This window comes from Pectinophora gossypiella, chromosome 8, assembly GCF_024362695.1.
Source record: "Pectinophora gossypiella chromosome 8, ilPecGoss1.1, whole genome shotgun sequence".
NCBI classification, from domain to species: domain Eukaryota; kingdom Metazoa; phylum Arthropoda; class Insecta; order Lepidoptera; family Gelechiidae; genus Pectinophora; species Pectinophora gossypiella.
Window position 1 is genome coordinate 13,257,731 of NC_065411.1, and position 10,527 is coordinate 13,268,257.

The window sequence follows — 10,527 nt, forward strand, 5'->3', positions numbered from 1 at the left end:
ATCTTTTAATAAAAAAAGAAACAAGCAAGCCATTAAAACATGCCACTATAAAAGTAAATTATCTACTGCGTGCAGGGTCGCATGGGCCGCACAATAACTACCTATAGCTTCTACGTCATTCAGGATATAACTAAAGGAAGAAAATCCTGGGTCCTAGTGCCATAGACAGTGCATCACCCAATGCTCGAGTGAGCACAAGAGGTATTTGAGAAAGGATTTAATGTCCATGAGAGGGATTCCGGGATTCACTGAGTTTTCCAAAAGAGTGGAGGTGAAGGTACCTGTGTTAAAAATAGATTTATTTGTTAAAATTGGACCTGTTTTTTTGGAATTACTTATTGTAGATTTGTCGCAGATGACATTTAACTACTTGGCCTGACAAATGCGGAGCGCTGATGGCTCTTACCCGGTACGAAATTTAAGACAACAGCTCTGAGGGTGTCCCGTTGGGAATTTGTTCTACGTAGATGTGTGGTAATTTAGTTGACTTTGACCGTCAAAATATCGGAGTAGACTCACATTCGCTAAGGAGTTTTTTTTAAAAAGGCGTCCAAATCGTATACCTTACATACGTATACATTAAGTTATGTATTCAATATTCTTTATTTGCATACTATAAGTTACATTATGAGTTTCACATGACAGATCCTTTCGAATTAAGATGTTATGCCTGTTCAAATAAAGTGCAATATCGACTGTACAGTGTCTTTACACTGTAGTGCCGTTTCTTTCAGCCTCCGGATTAGTTACAGGGGACCCGTTTTATAGCTTTTTTGTGTAGTATTGGACACAGCGCCATCTCGCGTTGTTCAGTGGAAGGTCCGGGACCATCGACTTGCTATCGTTGGGCTCCGCAGTCGACGACTTTCCACCAGTAACCGGAGGATGGTGTGTGCCGATATTATACGGAAGGCTATATCTTGGAGTCCCTTGTCAAGTAGCTGCTGAAGAATGTTGGTGTCAATATTTAATACACATCGGGAATTTTCAGTCAGTCTCCTGTCCTTGGATTTGTTAATAAGTTGCATTTTGGGTGTGCGACGGCGGCGTCATCTAACGGACGATTGAGGTTGTACTGGCTTTGTCCGTGACGTAGGCGTTGAATTGGGCGATTTATATAGTCCTGCGCCTGCGAGCTGCCGCATTCCCCAGACAGCGCTCCGCCGAGCGGGTGTGTCCACACCTTCAATTTTTAGTGTGAATTTCGGGTGAGAATTTGTCTTTATAATGCGTTATAGCATTTTAATCGTAATTATCAGTGTCGATATATGTTGTCATTGTTTTTCTTTTAGGCGGTTTATAAGCGTGTGACCGGTGGCCCGCAACTCCGTCGCACGCGCCGCCAAATCTTCGTAAATTTTTATTCTGGTAAGTAAGTTATACATTTCTGTCATCTGTCGTGACTCGTGAGTGTTAGTGTTTGCGGTCAGGATTCTAATGTGCGATTTGTTCCGAATAGGTGTGGTTTTGGTGTCCGTGGCGTGGACACGTTGCTCCGCCATTTTGTCCCAGCGTCGTGGCATCGACGTCATCGTACGTTGGCCGCATACGTGGCTTCTCGACCTCCGACAGGTGAGTCTTTTTATACGATTTTGGGGAGTTAGTTGGGTTGTGCCTCCGCCCCTAGAGGTTTAATTTACCCCTGTGTGTTTTGTCCACAGGAGGTGTTTTGGGATGGCTGTTTTGTGATGGCTGTTTTGAGACGTCTGTTTTGAGACGTCTGTTTTGAGACGTCTGTTTTACGAAGGCTGTTCTGTTCTATGACGGGTGTTTTGTACAGCTGTTCTGCTACAGCTACAGCTTATTGGTAGCTGCTCCTAGTCGGCTCGGCTTCCTTCCCGCCGCCGAGGGCAAACGAGCTAGGGAGGTTTTTATAATACCTTTCTTATTTTTTTAATAATGCTTAACGAATGACCAGTGGCCTTGAATACCTGGAATGTACCCTTAGGATTTAAAAGTTCCAAATACCTATTTATATTTTTGTGTAACTTTGGTTTTCTTAGTGATTAATAAATTCGAGTAAACCCATTTGTCTTACATTTTATTTCATACATTCATCTTCATCATCATCTCTTCTTTAAATTATTATACATTACATGGCGCCCGATTACTGAGGTCTAAAGGTTCAGGGTACGCTCCCGGTCTTCGGTCTTTTGCTCGAGGATCGGCTGGTCATTCGTTGTATTTTTTTGTAACGTGTAAAAAGAACAAATTGTGTGGTGGTGGTGTTTCTTCATTTACCCCCTAGTAAATAAGATTTATCTCGTTCATATTGATGTGTGCTTTAAATGAAACAAGTTAATTTACATATACCTACTATTTTGTATAACTGTGTTTTTAAATTTACATTTGCATTATATATTTCTTTTGTTTTGCATACTTTTAAAGTTTGGACTTTGAACTCGTATAGCATTTTGTAACATCGCATTGTTAAAAAAAAATACAGCGTTGCAGCTATTTTGCTGTATAATTAAACTTCTTTAATTGTTTCTTAAAATTTTGAGCTTACTTTTTTGTTTTTATCACAAATTTGCTTTTTTAAAACAAAACAATATATACCCTACAAAGGTTTTTTTTAACTTTAAATTTTTAACATTCTTGAGTAAAATTATTATTGTTGCTAGTTTACTGCTTAGCTTTGCTATACAGCTTTTTTCTTCAAAATTTTATGAAACTTGACGTGAGTTTAGAATTATATTTTTGAATATACCCTCAAGGTTAATTTACAATTTGTAAATTCTTTCAAATTAAGCAACAATTTATAAAAGCATTTCGGCCTAATTTCAATTAAACATTTAACTGGCTGTCTAGTGAAATTATAGTTCTTGGTTGTATAACCACGGCTATACATAAGTACCTACATGCTTGTTATCTATCTTGCATTCCTTTTGAGCTTATAGCAAATAAACTGGTTTGTTTTTTTTTTACACGCTCGTTAGTATTACGTGTACGATCTTTTATTGTTGAGCTATTGTTTGCTTAATAGTTTTGTATTCTATTACCGGATAAATTCTAATAAGTAAATCTTTTGAATTGGATTAAATACGTTAAATAAACAACATTTATGCATTGTTAGTTTTATAAATAACTATATATTTTTTTTTACATTTGCATTTATTTTTACTTTTCAAGTAGGTATTTAGTTAATGAAAATATTCTTTGATTATTTTTTCTTTAAAACTTAGTACTTAGTTAAATCTTTGTTAAAGTACATTGGTCATTCATTTTTTTTAATCATGGCATTGGAAGAACGTCCAATTAAATTTCATCTATTACGTAAAGATGAAATAATTTACGAGGTATTATTTCGTGGTGCAGGGCCACCACTTGTACTATACATCTTCACATTTTGAAGGTGTGGGTACACCGGCAGCGTTGGGGAATCATTTAGGTTAGTTGTCTTTTAGGTTAGTTGTTGTAGGAGCCGATTTACTGGTGTACGCGCGGCCGCTGTGGGGCTCGCCGCGCCGCCACTGGCGAATTGTGGCCTATTATATTGTTGACGGTGGACGTGTGGGTATTCCCTAGGTTCCCCACACTGCCACTGTCGACATATCCAGTTATTTTTATTATTTCTTTTTTATTTATTTTTTCTTCTTAATAACTTTATTTCCGAGCAGCTTGCGGGTGGACGCGCGGCCACACCGGCGGCACGCCGCGCCGCCATCAACAAGTTGGGTCGTTTTTTTTTTATATTTTTTTTTACTTTTTTTGTTTCGCGTTAGGTAGGGATTAGTACCTAATCGTGTGGTTTGTTGATGGTTGGGGTCGAGCACTCACCAATAGTAAGGTGAGGTCACTTCCCCGCCGTTTTAGGATGTTGAGGGAGTGGTAGTTGTGACTGATGGCTGTTGAGCCGTTAGTGGTTGTTGATGGTTGGGGTCGAGCACTCACCAATAGTGAGGTGAGGTCACTTCCCCACCATTTTGAGATGTTGAGGGAGTGGTAGTTGTGACTGATGGCTGTCGAGCCGTTAGTGTTTGTTGATGGTTGGGGTCGAGCACTCACCAATAGTGAGGTGAGGTCACTTCCCCACCATTTTAAGATGTTAAGGGAGTGGTGGTTGTGACTGATGGCTTTTGAAGTCGTTAGTGTTCGTTGGTGGACGTAGTTATTGCTACGAACACGTATTGTTGTTGTAATGAGTCATTGCGACTTGCTTACCGACATGTTTTTGGTGCTCGTATGCGCGCTATTGATGCGATTTCTTGGATGCGAAGTATTTCTTGGATGCGAAGTATTTTTTTTGGATGCGAAGATTTCTTGGATACGAAGTATTTCTTGGATGCGAAGTATTTTTTGGATGCGAAGATTTCTTGGATGCGAAGTATTTTTTCGATGCGAAGAATTTTATGGATGCTGTCTGATGTTGCTGTGCTCATGATGAGCACGGGTGGTTTATGTGCCGTCTCAGGCAAGTTTGTAAGTTGTGCGGCCTCTGCCGGCAATGGCATTTTTGCCTTTATTTTTTCTATTCTTTTTAAGTTTTTCTTTGTATTTCTAGGATTTTATTTTTGCTGTTTGTACTGAATGGCATTTTTTTGCCTTTATTTATTTTCATTGCTATAGTTTTACTTTTTTATTTTAAATTATTTCCCTTTCAAGTTAAACTTGAATATTTTTGTTGAGGTTTGAGTTTTGGTTTGTTTGAGGGATCAGCTGGAGGGCCAGCTGGGATTTCCTCGTTTGTTTTATTTTTTTTAATTATTATTTTTTTTCACTCGGAAATCCTTTTGGGTGGGGAGGTATTGTAGTGCCGTTTCTTTCAGCCTCCGGATTAGTTACAGGGGACCCGTTTTATAGCTTTTTTGTGTAGTATTGGACACAGCGCCATCTCGCGTTGTTCAGTGGAAGGTCCGGGACCATCGACTTGCTATCGTTGGGCTCCGCAGTCGACGACTTTCCACCAGTAACCGGAGGATGGTGTGTGCCGATATTATACGGAAGGCTATATCTTGGAGTCCCTTGTCAAGTAGCTGCTGAAGAATGTTGGTGTCAATATTTAATACACATCGGGAATTTTCAGTCAGTCTCCTGTCCTTGGATTTGTTAATAAGTTGCATTTTGGGTGTGCGACGGCGGCGTCATCTAACGGACGATTGAGGTTGTACTGGCTTTGTCCGTGACGTAGGCGTTGAATTGGGCGATTTATATAGTCCTGCGCCTGCGAGCTGCCGCATTCCCCAGACAGCGCTCCGCCGAGCGGGTGTGTCCACACCTTCAATTTTTAGTGTGAATTTCGGGTGAGAATTTGTCTTTATAATGCGTTATAGCATTTTAATCGTAATTATCAGTGTCGATATATGTTGTCATTGTTTTTCTTTTAGGCGGTTTATAAGCGTGTGACCGGTGGCCCGCAACTCCGTCGCACGCGCCGCCAAATCTTCGTAAATTTTTATTCTGGTAAGTAAGTTATACATTTCTGTCATCTGTCGTGACTCGTGAGTGTTAGTGTTTGCGGTCAGGATTCTAATGTGCGATTTGTTCCGAATAGGTGTGGTTTTGGTGTCCGTGGCGTGGACACGTTGCTCCGCCATTTTGTCCCAGCGTCGTGGCATCGACGTCATCGTACGTTGGCCGCATACGTGGCTTCTCGACCTCCGACAGGTGAGTCTTTTTATACGATTTTGGGGAGTTAGTTGGGTTGTGCCTCCGCCCCTAGAGGTTTAATTTACCCCTGTGTGTTTTGTCCACAGGAGGTGTTTTGGGATGGCTGTTTTGTGATGGCTGTTTTGAGACGTCTGTTTTGAGACGTCTGTTTTGAGACGTCTGTTTTACGAAGGCTGTTCTGTTCTATGACGGGTGTTTTGTACAGCTGTTCTGCTACAGCTACAGCTTATTGGTAGCTGCTCCTAGTCGGCTCGGCTTCCTTCCCGCCGCCGAGGGCAAACGAGCTAGGGAGGTTTTTATAATACCTTTCTTATTTTTTTAATAATGCTTAACGAATGACCAGTGGCCTTGAATACCTGGAATGTACCCTTAGGATTTAAAAGTTCCAAATACCTATTTATATTTTTGTGTAACTTTGGTTTTCTTAGTGATTAATAAATTCGAGTAAACCCATTTGTCTTACATTTTATTTCATACATTCATCTTCATCATCATCTCTTCTTTAAATTATTATACATTACAACACGCCATCATTTGTGACTAGATGAGCTGCTTTTCAGTTTTATTTTGATGTGACTTATTGTAGGTTTGTCTCAGATCATATCAACTACTTGGCCGGACTTGGCTTTGTACCATGTTCCAGTTAAAAATAAGCTCAATGTACTAAACATTGTTACTGTAACTGTTGACAATAAACTATTATTATTATTATTACAAGAGTTTCTTCTTAAGAATTTACTATGTAGTAACAATACGGAAAGTAACTATCTTAAAAGACATTTAAATTCTTAGTAACTCGAATACAGCTAAGCTAATTGATGTTTTGTCTACAGGATTAAAAAATTAAAATTCAAAAATTTCTTTCTTCAGTAGGTAACTTATCCACCTAACTCACAACCTGTATAGCCGGGGAAAAGAAGCTGCAAGAAAAACCTAGATAAAAGGTCCTAGACGTTCTTTAAAAAAAATATATACAATTTAGTTATTTGGCTGTCTAATATCAGTACCCAGACGGTTAATCCCACGCATTCATACCTTTTAAATAATCACTAAATTAGTAAACACTAAATACAGAATCGAAAAATGCCCTGCTTGCGTGCTTCGCTTTGCTCGTCTTGGGGGGGGGGGGGGGGGGGGCACTTCCGTGCCCCCAGATCAGTAAACTCAAGTATTGTTTACAGACACTCTACTAAGCACTTGTGACGATTTGTCATGGTAACTCTACAAACAATATGACATGGCAAAGTTTGCTTTCCCAAATAAGGATTATGAATTTATGACAAATGCGATTCTCCCATATCTGTTACTGTTACCCATACCAAAGGAAGGTAAATCTGTAAGCTTAAGTACATTGATAGCCCGTCCTGTGTCGGATTTAAATAAGGTTCTTTTTCAGGTCAACGCAATTTATATTTTTTCTGCGAGCATTCAGGTGAGAACTCTTCATTGAAATACTTGGGCGGGTCAGGAGGCTTAGGGTGAAATGTAGGGTCCTCTCTGTCGTAAATAACGTAGGATAGGTACCTACGTTCAATTTAGAGGTTTAGGTTAGGCTAGATGGCGGATAACTATTTCTATTCCAGGATAATTCACGCCTAACTGAAAGTGAAAATTGGACTTATGGTAATAAAAAATAGCACCAATCCTGTATCCCTGTGGAGGTAGGCAGAGGTGTATACTACGTTGTAGTCATAAGCGAGCCTATTGCTATTAACAGAGCACAAATCCTGGACATCAAGTGTAATCAATTATATAAATGATCCAAACATGAACTCAAACTCATAAAGTGGTTTAGACCTCGAGCCGGTATTCGAACTTGAGTCTCCACGATACGCATTCTCTGACCAGGACTATCACGAATCATGATAAAATAGAATTTTGAGATAATATTTCACTTCAACCTCGTCTGAATTCTAAGAAGATAAAAGTTTAAAGTTTCTGCGATACCTATCTTTATAAAAGTTTTGTGGGTTGATGTTATTGAGTTTTTGTTTCTGATCCTTGTTCTGTCAAAGTTTGAAAGCGATTTGAATATTGTCCAAGTTTCCACGAGACCTTGCAAATTGATATAGATTTTGCTATCTTAAAGATCGCTTCGTCTTTCATTCTTCTACTCTTACCCGCAACCTCCGTTCATCCAACAATCTGTCTCTAAATATTCCTTCCCATTCCTCAACTTTCTACTCCAAGTCTTTCACGGTGCAAGCTGTCCGTTTGTGGAATTCTCTGCCTGAAAGCATTAGGAGAGCTTCGTCATTGGAGTCCTTTAAACGGCAAGTCAAGGCGCATTTCCTTACCTCTATTTCCTCTTCATCTTCATAATCTATCTACTCCTTTTCTTCCATAGTATATGTAATAGTGATATTTATTTATTATAACAATTATAATTATGTGTATTATTATTATGTAGTTTATGTAGTCAAAAGTGTATTTATTTTTATATGCACAAGTATTCCCATGCTGCACTATCCCGCTATATTACCTAATATTCAATATCTCCTATACTTAAAGGTTGCCTGGAAGAGATTGCTACTTAGCAATAAGGCCGCCTATTGTACTAATTCTATTTCTCTTTTGTTTTGTATTTTGTTTTTTCCTGTTTGTGCAATAAAGTATTTGTTATGTTATGTTATGTTTGGTGTACGTTTTAAATTTTGGAGTCTCTCATTCGCCGCTTAATGCTTTATTTAAACCCTGAAATGTCTTTTGTTCGCTAAGAGCCATGTTTAAAGTACAATTTCCAATTTTCGAAGGATCCAAAAGCAATAGATTTATACATAATCATAGGTCTTCAAGTAAATGATTATTACGTTCTCAGCGGTGAAGGAAAACATCGTGAGGAAACTCAAATTACCGAGAAATGCAATTTCGGAGGTATATGACCTACATTAGGCTGGTCTCTTCGCGGGTTGAAAGGTCAGACAGGCAGTCGATTCTAAAAAACAGGACCTGTCAAATCTTCAGGTTAGGTAAGCGGAGCCTGTGAAAAACAGGATGATGCTAGGGAGATGATGAGGTATTCTTTGTACCAATAAAGTCGACCGCGACGGCGACACGTAATACAGTGAGAAATTGCTGAACAGTCGCCACAGTATTTTTAAAGCTTGAAACAAAAAACAAACGTAAACCATTCAGTACACGTGCCGCGAATCACTGCAGAAAAGAAGCTGTTCCAAACAAACGGAAAAACCACAGCTGCATTTGTGAAAAGAAATTAAGAACAAAACTTAATAACATTTTCCACCGAGCAAGATTAACTGAAAGAGATCTCTTTAAGTAAATAACGTCACGATTTATAACATAACATCACCTTAGGCTACAATGTAATATTATCTTAAGTTATAAGAAGAAATGATATTTTATGTTGTTACTCATAAATAAATTTCAGGACTCACCAATGAACTTGGCTCTTGGATCTCACTTCTTTTGTCGGTGAAGTCATCAACCAAGGCATATATCATAATATTGAACTTGACTCTCATTTCACATATATGTTTTTGATGAGGTTGCTATTATCCAGGCACAAATCCTGGTAACCACGTAACCAATAATCTAAGAATTCAAACACTTTAAAGTCGACAGCCTCCGTGGTCTAGTGGTTAGAGTGTTAGGCTCACGATCTGGAGGTCCGGGTTCGATTCCCGATGGGGACATTGTCGAAATCACTTTGTGAGACTGTCCTTTGTTTGGTAAGGACTTTTAAGGCTTGAATCACCTGATTGTCCGAAAAAGTAAGATGATTCCGTGCTTCGGAGGGCACGTTAAGCCGTTGGTCCCGGCTATTAGCCGTAAAAACACCTCCACCAACCCGCAGTGGAGCAGCGTGGTGGAGTATGCTCCATACCCCCTCCGGTTGATTGAGGGGAGGCCTGTGCCCAGCAGTGGGACGTATATAGGCAGTTTATGTAAAGTCGAATTCAGTCGTTTAGTTTCCGAGCCTGGATTTCAACCAGTAACATCACCAGTAAGTCACGCGTTCTCCGAACTAGACTATCACGATTTATCTATGTAATCATTTGATTGAGAGCAAGCAGTCAATTCTTAGGCTTTACAAATGCAAAGCCCAGATTAAAGTAAATCTGTGACCAGTGAAGAGAGTTGAAAAAATCATTGGTTTTTTTTTAATTGAATGACAGGGACAGCAGAAGTTAAGTACCCATTTTGTTATCTCTATTTTTTAACCGGACCTGTTTGACAGCCTCCGTGGTCTAGTGGTAAGAGCGTTAGGCTCTCGACCTGGAGGTCCGAGTTCGATTCCCGATGGAAACATTGTCGAAATCACATTGTTGAGACTGTCCTTTGGTAAAAAAGATTTTGCAGGCTTAAATACTTGATTGTCCGAAAAAGTAAGATGATTCGGAGGGGCTCGTTAAGCCGTTGGGCTCGGCTATTAGCCGTAGAAGACCTCCACTAACCCGCAGTGGAGTACCGTGGTGGAGTAGGCTCTATATCACCTCCGGTTGATTGAAGGCCTGTGCCAAGCAGTTGGACGTATATATAGGCTGCCTGTGACCCTACCAACAAGGCAAAGGCGCATTCGTTACGTTTCTCGCTAACTACGAAACCCTTAAAAGTTTAGTTTCCAAAAAACTATCCAGTTTCACAATTCCACGTTCCCATTTGGTAGTATTTCCCATTGGCGACTATAAATTGCTACCAGGAGCGCAGAAACAATTAGAGTTGTGCATAATGGCCAGTTGTACGGCACATAGTGCTCCGTTCTGGACTAAAACAAGCTAAATTGCTGTTGGAATTTATGTGAGGTTTCTTGCGAGACTAATTACTCGCCTTTCGTGATGCGAAAGTTGCTGGAATGGTTACCGTTAGGTGAAATTTTCGGCAATATTTGACTTTACATCAAAAGTTCTAGTCCCGTGAGAGCCCAGTTGGAAGAACGCTTGAACTCTCACTGTGAAA

At 39.7% G+C, this 10,527-nt stretch overlaps 1 protein-coding gene and 2 long non-coding RNA genes across 3 annotated transcripts; 2 read left to right on the top strand and 1 right to left on the bottom strand.

Annotated features, from left to right (window-relative positions):
- The first annotated feature begins 721 nt into the window (after positions 1 to 721).
- LOC126369300 (uncharacterized) lies at positions 722 to 2,028 on the top strand. The gene is made up of 2 exons (XR_007566680.1): positions 722 to 1,208; positions 1,293 to 2,028. It is a non-coding gene; the product is annotated as an uncharacterized LOC126369300 (long non-coding RNA).
- Positions 1,713 to 4,454, bottom strand: LOC126369285 (uncharacterized). Its single transcript, XM_050013644.1, has 2 exons — positions 4,165 to 4,454; positions 1,713 to 1,859 (listed from the first exon to the last, which is right to left on the bottom strand). The coding sequence occupies exons 1-2, from the start codon at positions 4,452 to 4,454 to the stop codon at positions 1,802 to 1,804; spliced, it is 348 nt and encodes a 115-aa protein (XP_049869601.1). The 3' UTR covers positions 1,713 to 1,801.
- LOC126369299 (uncharacterized) lies at positions 3,614 to 6,063 on the top strand. The gene is made up of 3 exons (XR_007566679.1): positions 3,614 to 3,904; positions 4,019 to 5,243; positions 5,328 to 6,063. It is a non-coding gene; the product is annotated as an uncharacterized LOC126369299 (long non-coding RNA).
- Positions 6,064 to 10,527: the final 4,464 nt, after the last annotated feature.

Excerpts from the sequence above, each read along its gene's own strand:
- LOC126369285 (XM_050013644.1), bottom strand. The coding sequence starts at position 4,454 with ATGCCATTGCCGGCAGAGGCCGCACAACTTACAAACTTGCCTGAGACG. Across the intron at positions 1,860-4,164 it reads CGAGCACCAAAAACATGTCG|CTCGTTTGCCCTCGGCGGCG; the intron begins GTAAGCAAGTCG and ends AAACCTCCCTAG.